This window comes from Suillus subaureus (genome assembly GCF_016647635.1).
Source record: "Suillus subaureus strain MN1 chromosome Unknown BJ212scaffold_8, whole genome shotgun sequence".
NCBI classification, from domain to species: Eukaryota; Fungi; Basidiomycota; class Agaricomycetes; order Boletales; family Suillaceae; genus Suillus; species Suillus subaureus.
The window spans coordinates 865,940-881,088 of NW_024538564.1; the positions used below are offsets into that span (position 1 = coordinate 865,940).

General features: G+C 48.4%; 8 protein-coding genes across 8 annotated transcripts; all 8 read right to left on the reverse strand.

The window, feature by feature from the left end:
• Nucleotides 1-84: 84 nt before the first annotated feature.
• BJ212DRAFT_1553182 (uncharacterized protein) lies at nucleotides 85-1,198 on the reverse strand. The gene is made up of 3 exons (XM_041341928.1): nucleotides 1,142-1,198; nucleotides 985-1,088; nucleotides 85-928 (listed from the first exon to the last, which is right to left on the reverse strand). Exon 3 carries the CDS (start codon nucleotides 714-716, stop codon nucleotides 489-491), a length of 228 nt encoding a protein of 75 aa, XP_041195773.1. The 5' UTR covers nucleotides 717-928; nucleotides 985-1,088; nucleotides 1,142-1,198; the 3' UTR covers nucleotides 85-488.
• BJ212DRAFT_1340461 (uncharacterized protein) lies at nucleotides 746-1,207 on the reverse strand. The gene is made up of 3 exons (XM_041335107.1): nucleotides 1,142-1,207; nucleotides 985-1,088; nucleotides 746-928 (listed from the first exon to the last, which is right to left on the reverse strand). The coding sequence occupies exons 2-3, from the start codon at nucleotides 988-990 to the stop codon at nucleotides 755-757; spliced, it is 180 nt and encodes a 59-aa protein (XP_041195774.1). The 5' UTR covers nucleotides 991-1,088; nucleotides 1,142-1,207; the 3' UTR covers nucleotides 746-754.
• A 668-nt stretch (nucleotides 1,208-1,875) lies between these two features.
• BJ212DRAFT_1297883 (uncharacterized protein) lies at nucleotides 1,876-3,660 on the reverse strand (the record flags this gene model as incomplete). Its single annotated transcript, XM_041332635.1, has 5 exons — nucleotides 1,876-2,304; nucleotides 2,352-2,526; nucleotides 2,557-3,335; nucleotides 3,374-3,508; nucleotides 3,538-3,660. 5 exons carry the CDS (start codon nucleotides 3,658-3,660, stop codon nucleotides 1,876-1,878), a joined length of 1,641 nt encoding a protein of 546 aa, XP_041195775.1.
• Nucleotides 3,661-4,295: 635 nt separating this feature from the next.
• On the reverse strand, nucleotides 4,296-6,124 carry BJ212DRAFT_1297884 (uncharacterized protein; the record flags this gene model as incomplete). Its single annotated transcript, XM_041332636.1, has 3 exons — nucleotides 4,296-4,742; nucleotides 4,802-6,063; nucleotides 6,109-6,124. 3 exons carry the CDS (start codon nucleotides 6,122-6,124, stop codon nucleotides 4,296-4,298), a joined length of 1,725 nt encoding a protein of 574 aa, XP_041195776.1.
• On the reverse strand, nucleotides 5,722-6,688 carry BJ212DRAFT_1340468 (uncharacterized protein). Its single transcript, XM_041335108.1, has 4 exons — nucleotides 6,509-6,688; nucleotides 6,337-6,433; nucleotides 6,109-6,281; nucleotides 5,722-6,063 (listed from the first exon to the last, which is right to left on the reverse strand). The coding sequence occupies exons 1-3, from the start codon at nucleotides 6,616-6,618 to the stop codon at nucleotides 6,162-6,164; spliced, it is 327 nt and encodes a 108-aa protein (XP_041195777.1). The 5' UTR covers nucleotides 6,619-6,688; the 3' UTR covers nucleotides 5,722-6,063; nucleotides 6,109-6,161.
• Nucleotides 6,689-8,745: 2,057 nt separating this feature from the next.
• On the reverse strand, nucleotides 8,746-10,237 carry BJ212DRAFT_1445869 (nucleoside transporter-domain-containing protein; the record flags this gene model as incomplete). Its single annotated transcript, XM_041338161.1, has 5 exons — nucleotides 8,746-9,171; nucleotides 9,298-9,667; nucleotides 9,705-9,825; nucleotides 9,973-10,116; nucleotides 10,168-10,237. The coding sequence occupies 5 exons, from the start codon at nucleotides 10,235-10,237 to the stop codon at nucleotides 8,746-8,748; spliced, it is 1,131 nt and encodes a 376-aa protein (XP_041195778.1).
• Nucleotides 10,238-10,645: 408 nt separating this feature from the next.
• On the reverse strand, nucleotides 10,646-11,946 carry BJ212DRAFT_1266710 (uncharacterized protein; the record flags this gene model as incomplete). Its single annotated transcript, XM_041330597.1, has 4 exons — nucleotides 10,646-11,217; nucleotides 11,272-11,429; nucleotides 11,483-11,598; nucleotides 11,671-11,946. The coding sequence occupies 4 exons, from the start codon at nucleotides 11,944-11,946 to the stop codon at nucleotides 10,646-10,648; spliced, it is 1,122 nt and encodes a 373-aa protein (XP_041195779.1).
• Nucleotides 11,947-12,106: 160 nt separating this feature from the next.
• BJ212DRAFT_1340489 (uncharacterized protein) lies at nucleotides 12,107-14,823 on the reverse strand. The gene is made up of 5 exons (XM_041335109.1): nucleotides 14,677-14,823; nucleotides 14,580-14,611; nucleotides 14,355-14,524; nucleotides 12,354-14,296; nucleotides 12,107-12,300 (listed from the first exon to the last, which is right to left on the reverse strand). The coding sequence occupies exons 1-5, from the start codon at nucleotides 14,698-14,700 to the stop codon at nucleotides 12,229-12,231; spliced, it is 2,241 nt and encodes a 746-aa protein (XP_041195780.1). The 5' UTR covers nucleotides 14,701-14,823; the 3' UTR covers nucleotides 12,107-12,228.
• Nucleotides 14,824-15,149: the final 326 nt, after the last annotated feature.

Sequence of the window (15,149 nt, forward strand, 5' to 3'; positions counted from 1 at the left end):
GGCTCATTAGCAAGTCGCGAATTCACTTATTCGGGGATGATTGATAGTAAGTGTATGATTGTTTGTGACGGTAGCAGACGAAAACTACAGAGACATAAATGCACCACGGATCGCACGGAACACGAGAGTGGGTAGCATAATTAGTCGGATGTAATCTGTGTTTATAATATAGAGAAGTGTGTGTATCCCGTGCAAAATACGGAGGTGAGACTTACCAAGAAGCTAACCCACCTCACAAATAATAGCGGCATTGAGTGAGACGAGACCGAAAGCTGCCATTGAGAACAATGCATAGGACTATCTAGTGATCATAGCTTGACCAGACACAGACATGAAACGTTCTGGGTATCTCGCCTTGATCTGCGCTGCTACTAGTAGATCTTCCTCATATATCTAGTCCGGACCCAGCTGATTCCCGAGCATTAGCCAATTGCGGAGCATCATCAAATCTTCAGTACACCACAACATATAAAACTGTTCGCTGCCACCTACCCAGGTCGCGTATTGTGCTTTCTTCCGAAATTTTCAATTTTCCACCTGCCAGGACACATCCTTTCGATCAGCCCGTACACCTCGTCTAGTTTGTGACTTATCTCGCGCACCTCACTCATAATGACGCCAGTGTCGAGTCCCCAGTTTGTCCAGGGGGGGAAATGAGCGAGGTTCACTGCAGCGTCTGTGCGCGTCTTGACACCGACGGGCATGTGCTCTTTCATGTGGTTGAGTGTGGATCATGCGTTGGAGCTACTGAATATCAGTGCCTGATTAATCTTAACCCAAAAACACGAGTGTACCCCCGTACTCGGAGGCATTCCCGACCGACTTCCGTTGCACGCCCGGTGACCCAAAAAAGAGCAGTCCTTCGTCCTGGAGTGGTTGGTATCGGCATGACACGAATTTCATCGTCGGTCACCGTACCATACGGAAGCTATCCAAAATTTACTTAGACTCACATACGGTGGGATGGTCCCATAAGACGCGCACGCTCATGTGTTATCCCATGCTGGGTCTGCCATTATAACATGGGATTTTCCTAGCACTGAATAGTCAAACCGGTACAGGTCACAATTGATCCACTGAGGAGGAAGCTGGCCGAACAACGTCAGCATCTACTATGTTGAGACACATCCACCGTACTTACCTCTTGCCACATGTCTCTTCCATCAAGGCCCATCCCCAGCTCAATCTTGAAAAGTTTATTTAATCCCTGAGTTCTCCATCCATGTCGCTCAATGGACTCTCTTCCTGCATGAACTTCTTGCACTTCTCTTATGGTGGGCTACAGTTGTCAGTTGGCCGTGCTTCTGCTGTTGCTGATTGTTCTCCAATCAGACAGCCAATATCCACATTTCTTTCCAAACGTCCTTGAGCATCTCGTGCACTCGACACGGCAACTTTCCCGCCACATAAACGTACCTCCCTTGGTATCATGCTTCTGTCTTTGCTACCTCTGAATCTGTCTCTGGCTGCGAACCTCTTAGTACGCATCGTGACGAGTGTTTGAAGTGTTGTTTGAAGGATTCTGCTGACGGCCGACTGTCCCATTCAGTTTCTGTTCTCTTCAATGGTGTTTGAGTGTTGGTCGTGCCGAAAAGTACTGAACTCACAGGCTGCTTCTTGTCGCGCCCGCTATGGTTCGCGACCCCGTAAGATGTTGAACGGTGAACACCATGTTATGCACAAAGGTCGAGTGCCTTCCGTTCCGTTTTTACCTGTAGAACGCAAAGAGAACTGTATGTAGAGGTACAATACTACAGCTCATAAATTGATCATAGAAATAGATTGTCCGTCGTAAGTAGTAGGTATCAGAAACTGGCGTGACTAAGCGTTTTTATGTAAAATAGTCTTATAACACAAGTTACTCCTCTCACTTGCCTACGATGGTAGAGTGTCCAACAAAAGATTAAGGATACCAAGGAAAACTGATGCTGATGTACACGCTAAGACAAGGGCACCGATCCAGGCAGCCTTAGCCTGTGCAGCTTGGGCTGTGGTTTCGATAATCACAGCATATGCTGCACCTCGCCTGCTAAACACGCTGGAATTGCAGTAACATGTATCGTAGAAGTTGGAGTAGTGGAATACACATGCCATGATCGCCAAAAAGAAGTTTAGTAGGGCCAATGATTTGCCCGTCCATCTCAGGACGTGCGAGAACGCTAAAGTAACACGTGCAGATGGCGATACTTGGCGGGGGTCAGCGGCGGAAGAGTGAGCGAGAATGCTGGACATCAGGAGCATCATCCAAATTAAAGTCGAAATGGCTCCGTAAAGGAGATAACTCATAGATCGACACCCCATTCCCTATCAGATGTCAGCCAACTCGACCACAAATATACGGGAAGACTCACTGTTGTAGGAGAGAACCACGTTGCCATAAATGCTGCTCCGACTGTTCCCCATTGTAATGCAAGCGAAGCGCAGGAAGCGATAACCATTCTTGTGAACACACCAGGTGCCCAATGGCTGCTCTGCATCCCGTTGAGTTGTGCACAGTACACGGCGACGTCATGGAGGTGTCGGCTTCTGCAATCAATGTCTCAGGTAGTGTTGGACTCAATGGTAATGTCGGATTCGGCCCTGTCGCTCCCACAAACGGGAAGATGGCTATGAGCCTTCTCTGATGCCACTTTGAATACCATGAAGATAGTCTCTGCTGTAGATGCCCATCGCAGCGAACGAGAGTAATTAAACACCGGAGGGGTGAGGAGTTCGTCTGGAGACATCACATCTTCCTCCTTAGCAGTTATTGCCAACGCTCTCCGGAACGACGCGGGCAACATCCCAGCACGAATATCCGCTGTTTCTGTGCGCATACTGTGTCGGTCTGCACGGTCATAAGCAGCTTGTAAGCGATTGAAGTCGCATTTTGGGGAGAGCTGCAGCCATCCGACAACTATTGGAATCAACCACAACCACATTGAGCCGGTGGCCTCTCCATTGGCTGCAACGTTTATGTCAAGTGAGTTGGCTACAGTGAAGATATAGGCAGCAACGACCCATGCAATGGAGGTTGCGGACGCAATTGACCATGTATGGGTGTAGTCTACAAATTCAGCGAGACATTTCCACCAGGAGTCGTTTTCCGGAAGGACAAGGAGAGAGGGTAAGCGTACGCGATCAGGATGCAGTCTGAGCGGGACTTGCTGAAGACTGCTCAAGATGGAGAGTGCGAAACGTGAATTAGGATAGTCCACTAAGTGATCAAACCGGCGCTTGATCCAGCGAGAGTTGAGGAGGGTGATGAATAGAGAGTAACCAGCAAGTGTCGGTGACCCGACAGTTAAGACAGTAGACATGAGATTATCAAGTCTGTACTGTGCCCCAAAGGGGAGCTGCGAAATCAGTGCAAGATTTGGCAATAGCCACGTACTGAATTCTTGCAAAAATACAAACCACTGGAAAGGTTCTTGCCCGTTACCACATCGGGATGTGCACAACGAGTAGCTGATCGATGTTGCATCAGAAACATTCGATACAGGATCTCCGTCACCGTTGAGTAAACCATCTAAATTTTGGGTAGTATTTGCACTCTACGATGTCGTTCAGACACCGAGTGAAGTCAACTGCCGCAATGACTGTTCCGACAACGTGCACCAGTAGTAAGAGAGCTAAGCCCAAGTAATAAATGAGAAAACAAGAAGCCTGTAGTCCAGTCATTGCACATACCTGCCTGAGAGCTTTTGTGCAAGCGCATCAGATTAGTCGTATCGACTATGCATGTAGATCAGGCCTATATAAAATGGTTTGACTTACTGGAAACAGGCGTCTCTGCCTTTATACTTTAGTAAAAAATCCTCACCGGAATTTGGGTACTGTCAAGCATTCGCCGGATTCTGCCCATCAGATCTAGAGGGATATCATGATGTTGACACACTTTGTTCAGTGACATGAAAGGGCAGTGTCGACTAGTGTCGATCGCAGCCTGAAATGATACGAGATAACAATATTAAGGCCTATCTCATTAATCACGGCTATGAAGACTTTGTCTAGCGAGTGGTGAAAAACGGCAAATAATCGCCTTGCTTGCACAGGTCATCTTGATGCCATGAGTCTGCAAATCATCCACACGGACAAACAAATTCTTCATCACACACAAATACAAATATGAGCTAGAAATCAACTTGATCACCTCGAATACAAAATGCTACTCTCTGAATCACCATTTATGTAACGTCGCGATTGACGAAGAATTGAGAGTGAGAAACAGTAAAACGGATGAAAATGTGCATGTGCCAACAACCAGAGGAACGTCCACTCAAAGTATAAAGTGTGGTATACCATCGTCCGAGACCTCATATAGGTACAAGATCAGTTAATAAACTCATGTAAAAAATGAATCCCAAAGAGGTAGACCCAGCCAAAGCCAACGCTCCGAACCAAGCAGCTTTGGTTTGTCCAAAGTCTGAATCATCCAACACGACAATAGTATATGCATTTTGGGCCCCTCTCCCCAACACACTTGAGTTGCAGTAACAATTATCATAGACATTCGTAAACTGCAACATCCCTGCCGCAATTATCCCAATTGCATTGACGATCGCCACAAATTTACCTCCCCATCTCAAAAGGTTTGATACTGCCTTTACGAGACGGATGGTGATAGATGAGGACGGACTCCTGGGTCTGTCTGAGTATGAGGATGCGTAGTGCGACAAGATGCTCGACATAACAAGCATCACCCATATTATCGTTGCAAATGCGCCATAGATGATGTAACCGAGAGATCTACAACCAAGGCCCTGTCGCGTGTGGCTGATCAACAACAGGCGCAGATAACTACATATCAAATACTGCTTACCACAGTTGGAGTAAAATACACAGCTAATATCGCAGCTCCAGTTGTTGCCCATTGCAAAGCCAGGGGTAGTAGCGAGGCCACGAACATGCGAGAGAACATCCCTGTCGCCCAGGGGCTTCGTACTGCGTATCGAGGAAGTCTGCAGTAAGCATTGACTTCGGATGTGTTTCCTTTCCTGTTGCTGGGCTCAATAAAATTCCTCCTATTCGCATTGTTCCATGTAGCACCGGTCGCGACTGATTTGTGTATTTTGGCATTGTTGGAGGCTATTCGAAAAGCATTGAAGACGTCCTCCGCCGACTGAGACCATGAAATGGCCCTGGCGTAGTTATAGACAGGCGGAGTTAACATTTCGTCAGGAGAAGAAGGATTTTCCATATCGGTATCAATGGATACTGCTCGCCTTTCGGAAAGATCTGATGCCTTTACAACTGCATCCGAGTCATCGGTGGCTACAAATGCCATTGCATCCGCGTTGTCCATGGCCTTTCTAACGCGTACATAATCGCACTTTGGGGACAGTTGCAGCCAACCTATAACGATTGGGATAAGCCACAACCACACCGATCCCGTCCCTTGACCGTTGGAATTGATATTGGAAAGGACATCCGATAATGAGCTGGCGACCGTCAGTAGGTAGGCAACAATGACCCACGCAATGGTTGTTGCAGATGCAATGGACCAAGTATGGGTGTAGTCGAGAAAATCGGCAATGGTCGGCCACCAGTCATCATTGTCCGGCAGAACAACGAGAGAGCTGAGCAATGAGTCTTCATTTGATATCCTGAGTGGACTTTGTTGAAAGCTTATAAGGATACGGACGGCGGATTTAGTGTTGGGGAAGGATAGGTTATCGAATTGACGACTAATCCAGTTGGCGTTGAGAATGGTGAGAATCATCGAGTAACCGGCGAGAACCGGCGAACCGACTATGAGGATGGCAGACATGAGATTGTCAACTCTATGTCTTGCACCAAAGGGCAGCTGGGAAATGAGCGCAAGGTAGGGTAATAGCCAGGTGCCGAACTGTTGCGATATGTTTGCCCAGGTAGGATTCTCTGTTCCGCGGCAATGTTTGGAACAGGTCTGGTATGTGAACCCAACCGCGTTTATGATGTCTGATGACGATAAAATTTCGCCATAGCGATTCACCAATCCAGATGCATTGGGGCCCGCTTTGAACTGGATGAAGCAATTGGTAAAATTCATGCTGGCGTACGCTCCTTTAAGAAATGGGAGCAGCAGTAAGAACAATAGGATCTCTGAGAAAATAGTGAGCATAAGTCATTATGAGCCATCGAACTCACTCTTTGTATCGCGCATGAGTGAAGCTGACTTTCATCAATAGAGCGGAATGCACCTAGGAATCATATGAACGAAACTCCTGTGTAGGTTTATTAGTACATCTTTGGTGGCCGTTCAGAAGCCTCGGAGGACGCGATAAGACTGTATTGCCATCCAAAATTCTCATCTCAAAAAGCTTGGCCATCCAGGGTCAGTTCAGCGCTCGGTCTGAAACAGTAACTCAACGTTACTTGATTCAGCCAACTTCTAGTCAGAACACCATCATGAGAATATGGGGGGTTCAAAGTGTGAATGTAAACGAGTTTCGTAAATAAGATGACTGTGAGTCTGTACAATTAGCTCCAATGTTTGTCGTCCTAGGCGCTTTCCAACGCCGATCGCCGTCACAATTCAGGAACTCACCCGACACCAACGGTCACTGCCTTGGGGGACCAGATAGAGCAAACTGCCCAGAGGAGCAGCAACAAGAATTTTGTGCCTTCTCCCGGGTTGTAAATCAGTGGCGGAAGCATTTTTCTTGACACAAGAAGATAATTAATAGGGTATAACAGGCAGTGATGCAAGACAGATATAATAATTGCTGTGTGGCTTAAGCTGAGGAGCGCGTAACAATAGAACCTTCAGAACCTAACTGGGCACGGGAGGAAGCACCTGACCAATACATGATCAATGCCATGCAAGTAGTAAATGCATGCAGGGGCTGTGCGCATTGCGGATCCAGGTACTTCATACTGCATCAATATCCTGGAGGTTCAACGATTTAGTTCCGGTCAAAAGCATGTATAGGTCTTGTTAGAGGACTCTTCACTGGCAGTGACCTACTAGCCTAGAGCGTTCTAAGTCCTTGAAATTATCTTTCCAGTAAGCTTTCCGAAGACTGACTCAAATAGGCTGGTCTTCCCAAAGCAACGAGGTACATTACTCATACCCAGTGCTAGTGTGACCGTAAGCATACCAGTGACGAGCGGCCATTACTTACCTAGCTGTGATATTGATGGCCCGTAGGCAAATTAACGAAAGGAAAGTTCCGTTCTGTGATGTGGCATAAACTGTTGAGTCAGAGTATATTACTGAGTACCATGAGGACGCAAATTTTCCATACTCGGTTTCTGCCTTGAGCGAATATGATGCGGCGCAATGTCGTGCAGTGATGGATCGTTATCTTTACAACTGAGCTCTGATGTCGAACATCTATTGGATTGATAGTAAATGTGACGGTAATAGACAACACTCACCGATCCATCGACAAATCTCGACGAGAACAACATCTGCCGCTATAGTTACTAAATCGCTGGAAATGGGAGGCAGATCTGTTGTATGAATTTTGAAGTTACTGTATTGGTAGAAAATGTTGGGTCGCAAAGAACTTGTCGAAAAACACGGGCAGTGGCGAAACCCCACAATAGGACTTAACGATAACGACCCCGACGATGTAAGGAAAGCAGCGGTTGCGCTCAAGAGAGGAGCGGCACGACTACTTCCATTGAAATCAGCTTACCTAAGATGGACCTTACGGCTACTCACAGCAGGGACACAGATTCAAAGCCGACCGAAATATCATAAACTCTTGCCGCAGTTTTTCCTACGGATGTAATGATGCGAGACGAGCAACATCACAGGAAACAGCGGTGAAAAAAAGGCCTTATGGAAGATTTTATGTGAAAATGAAAAAATATATCGTCAGATCAAAGAGAAGTATACATAGTTTCAAACCCAAAAAACGACGCTCTGCGTGTAAATGATGTAATGACCTTGGAAAGTTCCGCGGCATATGATAGTCCGCAGCAACCGCTCCATTTAAATTTAAAAAGGTTTACTTGCCACAAGAGTTATCTCGCTCTGTACATATAAACGTCCGATCATCGGGCAAGTCTTAAGCCTGGCAACACCCAGTTGGTACTTATCAATGCGGCTCGCATTCGTCGAACGTGAGTCAGGCTTTCCGGGAGTGGGGCTTCAAGTTCTCCTAGTTTCGCTTTGGCCCATGTCTCTCGAGCTTCATCAGCAAAACACTTTTTTCCCACCACCAAAAAATGGCTGGCCCCCTCTGTACAGAGCCCACAGAGGCAAAGTGATTTGCTGATGTTTGCTCTCTCCTTCCCATTGCCTCACCTCATCTGAGTCCTTGTACGCTTGCATGCGCACTTCGTTCCGCTCCAGCCGCTTTGCGTCCTCTTCTTTCCACACCTACACGCTCATCCCTCTCCTGCTGGTGACTTTCACATGTCGCTGCTTCTGCATCTGCTGCTTCATGATCCGGCAACGACTTCAACCACTGGTGGCCGGCCCACGTATGGAAAAGGCACTGTCGTATGCACCGCTTGACTCCATTCGAACGGCCCAATGGTCTTTCTCGGGTTATGGTCGCCGTGACTAACGACAAAATGGGAGACAATCCATGAGGTTCTGCAGGAATATGACAAGAATCAATGTTGTGATATACTATGATAGATAATAGTCTACCCTAGTCAAATTAAAAGGAAGGAAGTGCAGTCATAACCATAAATATTGGTGGTGAGCCGCCGCTACGATTAAAGTATCGAACCGCAGAAAAAATTGGTACAATAGAGCCCTCCTCCCACTAATGTTGGGGATATTCCATGGTATCGTAGGTATGTACGTAGGAGATGACCAGAAATCTAGGACATGAATGGGTCGCAGTTGCAGATAATAGCCCTTACTCCAAAGCTCGCAAATCCACCAACTGCTAATCCCACAATCAGGCAGAAAGCTGCGACAGTGCTAGCAACATCAACATCTTCCTGTCGACCCTTCAATCTCCTGTTGTGTTCCAACGACGGCGCGCCTAACATGCATAAAGTAGACATATAACCGTTCGACACGCCCAGAGCGAACAGGAGTAGTATATAGACCAAGTCAGAGTTGATAAACGGCGTGACATGGAGTGAAAGTTCCACATTGCATAGAAGGAACGCAGGGATAAACAGGATCCGAAGGAGAGTTAGAGCCAAAACACGTCGAGCCGACCAGATTATGAGTCGTGGGAAGGAACACATGTGTCGTCCTAAAAGGTCACCGAACTGAACACCAAAAAGTGTACAGCACTAAACAGTAGAGGATGAATACTTCGGATTCGTCGGCTTGATGGTGACGGTGATGGCTGGATAAACAGCCTACAGACGCTGGTGAGGAGAATGATACTACTGGCAGACAGTCTGAGAAAAACATACCAAAGTTACAGTGAAAACAAATCCCACAGAAAAATTATAAATAAAATTCGCCTGGAAAACACGGAAAATCGGGTTCCCTTCAACTGCGCCTGGGGGCACTGCAGGTAGGAGAGGTTGTCGTTCATCGACCTCGTCCGAGACAACTCGAGCCTTGAGGTTATTCTCGAGAGCTCCCATAGTTGTCGTATATACTTGCAATGATGCCAGCCATCTATATGCGAGAAGCGTAGCAATCATATACAACGCGGAAATTCCAAAGAATATACGCGCAGATTTCTCCTCAGCTTTACCGTCAGGATCGGTATCACTGATAGCTAGATCCAGTGGAGTGGTTCCCCAAACTGAGATGGCGGAGCTGATGACTTGCACGCTACTGACAGCAACGCCTACTGCAGCCTGGCCCTGACATCATCGATTGCATATAAGGTGCGCCAAAGAGTGCAGCGCCGGCAAATACCGAGTTCGATAGATAAGACGCGCAGCCCGACAAGCAGAACGTGCTTATCATGATGAAGTAGAAGAATGGAACTGGGATTAGGATGGAGGAACGTTGTCAAAAACAGTATAGGTGACAATGGCCGAGGTAAGCGCGGTGGACCTAAAGGCGCGCCTGGAAGGGGAAGACTAAAAGGAACGCCATGGTCAGAAATAAACCTCCCTCGTGCATGCAGGCACCCACTTGTTTCGAGGTCATAGTCGCATGTCCCAATGTAATCACGTTGCTGGCGGTAAACACGCTGGACAAGTACGAACTAAATGACGTTCTCAGTGGTGAACCCGACAGTCGCGACATGAAGAATGGATTCGCATTGATCATGGCTGGCGGAAAATATCAGCCATTGACAGATCCATATCTTCCCAAAGACATACCGTTCCATGATAGTAGAGTAGCGGCCCCTAGCATAAAGTATACCCAGCGTATACGAGCGTCTCCACGCATATCTTGCGGGTGTGAAATCTCCATGATGGTCCGCTCATCATCGGAGTCGTCGTGTTCGACTTCTGTAGCTATACGGGACATGCTACCTCCCACGTCTGAACCCGTAGCAGACGTACGAATGTTCATTGTGCCTATGAGTGCAAGCAACGTTGCCGGTAATAAAGTTGTGGTGGAAGCGAAAGAGATATGGTACAGCATGGTTCGCAACGTTCAGGGCAAGTGCCAGCTACGGACTTCTTCCTTTTATTGGTCTGCCAACGGGAGACTAGCCCGGTCCAAAAGCAGGTCTCTCACGTTATATTGTAAGCGAAATGGGATAGAGGCTGAGCCAAAGACTGATAGGAATTCAGATAACTGGAGCCTAGATTAACCAGCAGTTGATGATAACCAACCAAGCATATACTATAGCTAGAAGCATTCCCCTGACACAATATCATGCTTCTTGTCTCCTCGCAGACTGGCCAGGAATAAATTGGTTTGGCGCATCTCGCAAGACCAACTGGCTGAGCTTCTCTTCTGTTTCTCCGCCTTCCTTGCCTTGCGCTTAGACGTTCTCTCCATCTTCGCAAGACGGTCCTTGGTCAACCACCTCCGTTTCTTTTCTGACTTTCTCTCCTCTTCCAGCTTCTGCCGGTACTTGAAAGCAGCTTCTGCGCGCGCATCCCGAATACTCCGGCCATTAAGACTCTTGAGTTCCTGGGCAACGAACTTTTTGAAGAGCGTGCTCTTGCGTTTCGCAGCAGCCTGCCAGCGCGCTTGCTTCTTCGCTCTACTATGAGGGTTGCTCAGCTCCTTTGTAAGATATACCTCCATCGGCGCTGACGTGTCGAAAGGAACGGCGGAAGGATTGAACAGCGTCCTGAGGTATGCCTTCTCAGTTATGCCACTCTCGAGGGAGATCAATTTGGACAGAGAGAACGCGGGTGGTTTGTACGTTATTTCCCGAACCGTCTCTGGCGTCGTGTCCAATAATGGATTAGCTACATCATCCTGAGGTCAGAAAATAAAACAAAAGTAAAATGAGAGTGTCTGACGTTCTTTGTGGTCTCTCTCTTCCCGTTGAGGCCATTCTAACTCGATCTTTGTCTTCGGGGTATATGGATCAGTAGCGAGCACCAGACGCTTCCAGTTCCAGCGGTAGAGAATGGGATCCCAATGAGGATCTCGCACACCAATACGTCTCGCAAATATACTGTGGGCATTATACAGTCAAGGGCAGGGACGCGGAAGGGTGTGAACACTTACGAAATCGCCTTGGGCTGCTCACCAACTGAGGTAGCCTTTCCCACTTGTTCGCCAATGTAGAGCATACATCTTGAGTAGTGCACACTGCGGTTGACCGGGGTCTTGTATTGCTTCCCCTCATGCTACAAAACAACTCAGTGAGCACTGAAGAACACCAGTGCGGTACAGTCAGTATAATAACCACGCACGAGGTTGGCACCCTTCAAATAGACGCGGTTGGTAAATTTATTTATGCTGAGAACCTCGTGGATGGTCTTGCGTGTGTCTCCGCGTATGCAAATTTGATCACCTGGAACGACGTTCCAGTATTTTATACGGTCTTTGACGCGTACGGCCTTTGTGATGGGGTCGAACCATGTCTGTCTATTCTGGAAGTGTTTTGGGACAGGGAGAAGGTGACGGAAATCTCTCGTCCATGGAGAGACAGTAGTAGCTCGCTGGACTTGTATACGGGTAAGTGACATCGAGTCCGAGACTGCTCAGTGCGTTCAAGACAACTCAAAGGAAAAGTAAGTAGTAGATGACTAAGCAACTTTACAATGGCATCTCCTGAAGCGGAAGCACCCTGACTCCAGCAAAGGACTATACAAACTACGGTTTAAGTATGCTCAAAGTCGTGTCTCATGAGGAAGACGCGAATCAACGATTGATGTGCGATTTTTGCATTGAAGATCCAGCAATGAAGGCTCGGTATGATTACAAGAGAAGAATGTCATAAATTACCAATGCCTCAATAAACCTGGCTGTCAGCCCATCGGCCCAGCTTTGGACCCGCTCCATGCTGTCGATGATGCGCTGGGTTCCTCTGATTCTAGCGTCTACAGCAAAAAAAGGTGAGTCATACAGCCAATACTCGAAGAAATGTAATCACCTCGAGCAACATCCCAATCACGTTGTCCACTTCCGATGGTTGCACTCCACCACACCCTGCCCCGATCAGTTTTCTATACTCAGCCATTCGTCCCCCAGTCCCCGCCTCCGCTTGGAATGACACCAACTCGTCAAACATATCTTTCCTTCGTTTCCTGTGCAGTCCAATCTCTTCTCGTAAGGCATCGCAGGCGACTCGCAGTGCTTCCGGATCCGTAGGCACGTCAGCATATATCGCCAACAGGTCCGAGATGTCCTCTTCCTGGGGTAATGCCTTTCGCTTCCCTTTCCCCTTGTCTTTCCCAGGCTCTGCAACTTCCTCGATGTCATCGTCCGTCCGATAAGGCACCGTCGCTGCTGTAATCCTCAACTCTCCGTCAGCAGCGTCCCGTATCGACATTTCGCGGTTCTCCTCGTCCTTTACCCATTTCTCCCAGCCCAGACGATACCGCCTCCCCATCTTGTCAAGTAACCGTCCTTCCAAATCTACAAGCACACTCTTAGCCAGCTGCAGCCCCTCCGCTTTCGTTTTGAGCTGGTTCACGGCGCGGTGGCTCTCTAGAATTTCTTGCTGAATATTCTGCAAGAGTGCATGCGCTTGTGTCATATCACGCTCTTTTTCTTGCAGTTCGCGGTCGAATGACGAGGCGAGACTGTCGAGCATGCTTGTGATATCATTGACACAGCGCGTGCTGGCCTTCTGCCCTGCGACAGAGTGATGGAGCGGCGGCTTGTCACCATTCATAGGGTAGGCCAACGTCATTGCATTGGAGGTTGTGGGACCAAGAGTCGCTTGGGCATTGCGGAAGGACATTGATGAGAGGCGGGAGGTTGGGCCTGGAGACGAACGGAAACGTTCGTCCTCGAGGATGTAGTCTTCGGTGCTCTTTCCATCGTTGTTAATGATTTTTGGATTAGCCCCGTGGTCGATTAGAAGTTTCACGAGACGCTTGCTCCGACACCGGGCAGCCATTGTCAGGGCAGTTTCACCATCTTCGTCTTGAAAATTGATGACATCTGCGAGTTCTTTGGGGTAGTCAGCTAGGCGGTTGAGCACTGTTTCCATGTAGTACCGCGCGGCATGTGTTTTCCCCTTCGACATTGCGACGTCGACAATATGGTGAAACACGGTCCGGTTATAATTGTCGATGTTGAGTGTGGAACGGTGAAGAAGTTCGTACAGCTCGGGGAATTTCCGCACATCATAGTTGTTTGCAAACATGACACTTCGCATGAGCGCAGTCTGGCCTGCTTTGTTCACCTTGAATATTTCTGCGCCCGCTGTGATCAATAACTTGACGATACGTAGGCGGCCCATTGCTGAGGCCCAATGCAATGCCGTATGACCATCGTCATCGATGGCGGTATTCGGGTCAAAATCAGGCGGTGGGGAAATGAGAACCTGGGGGATTTGATTTGAGTCAGAAATGAAGTACTCGAGGATTTGGTCTGCGTATGCGCGTGGGTCGGTCGCGCCGTTGGATTGCGTGGGTTCCTCTTCTGAACCCTCGTCATCATAGCGGTCATCTATGTGACGCTGTGGTGGTTTTCGACGATTGCCACTGCGGCGGTCTCTAGTAGCGTCTGTTGATCCAAATTTATTTCCGATGGGCGAGGGAGTGCGTGAACTTGACGAGCCGCGGGAAGGTGAGGATGTCATAGATCCATCCTCTGATGCATGAACGGATAATATTTCGTGATCAGATTCAACTGGGGGTTCTACATTACGACGCGAGCGAGCAGTAGCAGCAAGGGCGGCGGCCGCTTCTGCAGCTGCAGCTGTGCGACGCGGGGGACGAGCCGCTGTACTTGTAGAGACGAGGTGTTTAGGAGCCAGAGGTGGGCTCTTGGCTGCCGGCTGAAAATCAATGATGGGACGCAGAGCAGTTTCACAGTTGTACTGTTTTGCCAAAGCGAGACCTCGTTCAAGAGGTATCCACGTTCCTGTAGTGGGGTGTGTTCTTCAAGTGATCACAAAAAAGGAGTCACGGAAATTGCCTACCTTGGTACTTTCCATACCCACCCTGAACCTTTTCGTGCTCGCCCTTCTGGACTTCTCTCTCGAGTACGCGGGTTCGCTGAGGTTTGTCGAAACCTGCGACTTTCAGGATCTGAGTCGCGTTGAGCCACGAGTCAGCGCGCCGGCGCATGACAGCAACGCCCTTGCACATCCTGGGCGCGTAGCCATAAATGAGGCTCCGACCTGAATGTGAAATGAACGACTCACATCTCGAACACGGGAATTCCGCTGTAAGTTGCCTAGGATTATGGGCCACAGGGATGAGGTCAGTGCGGGGCGGTTAGCGGGTAGTAAGTAGTAGTACCTTGAAAATCTGGCCCTCAGGCATGATGAAGACAGTTAAACGCGCTTATGCGTGATTTCAGGGGATTACTGCTATCCAAACGATTTTGGTGGTGGACTCTCAGGCGAGCTGGTGCTGACGGGCGTCGCGGTTTCCGATACATACACGTGCTTCAACAAGAACAAACAACGCGATGCCATCCACCTTCGAGTTTAGCGCTGCAGCATCAAAGGACTTCATATATGATTACTTTCTAGAGAGCATGTATCATTGAATACTACGTGCCAGCATTGCATGCTGCAGTTTAAGATGAGACTAGCAGCCATAATACTCTCCAAGCTCCCGGAAGTTTCCCGCACAACGGTCTGAAATGCTACAGCACCTAGTCTCCAGGAAGAGTCTCAGTCGTCAGGACCGCACCGTAACTGCGGGCAGTCCCAAGAGTGCGTTTCAACCGCCTTTGATGCATGATGCATTGTGAAACCCGATCCCCG

What these genes read in the sequence shown, in the direction of transcription:
- BJ212DRAFT_1553182 (XM_041341928.1), bottom strand. Translation starts at nt 716, where the DNA reads ATGAAAGAGCACATGCCCGTCGGTGTCAAGACGCGCACAGACGCTGCA.
- BJ212DRAFT_1340468 (XM_041335108.1), bottom strand. Translation starts at nt 6,618, where the DNA reads ATGCTTCCGCCACTGATTTACAACCCGGGAGAAGGCACAAAATTCTTG. An exon ending in GCAGTGACCGTTGGTGTCGG is followed by an intron (nt 6,434 to 6,508) that starts GTGAGTTCCTGA and finishes CTAATTGTACAG; the next exon opens with ACTCACAGTCATCTTATTTA. An exon ending in CTAGAAGTTGGCTGAATCAA is followed by an intron (nt 6,282 to 6,336) that starts GTAACGTTGAGT and finishes TGGATGGCCAAG; the next exon opens with CTTTTTGAGATGAGAATTTT.
- BJ212DRAFT_1340489 (XM_041335109.1), bottom strand. Translation starts at nt 14,700, where the DNA reads ATGCCTGAGGGCCAGATTTTCAAG. An exon ending in GGAATTCCCGTGTTCGAGAT is followed by an intron (nt 14,525 to 14,579) that starts GTGAGTCGTTCA and finishes CTACGCGCCCAG; the next exon opens with GATGTGCAAGGGCGTTGCTG. An exon ending in TGATTGGGATGTTGCTCGAG is followed by an intron (nt 12,301 to 12,353) that starts GTGATTACATTT and finishes TTTTTGCTGTAG; the next exon opens with ACGCTAGAATCAGAGGAACC.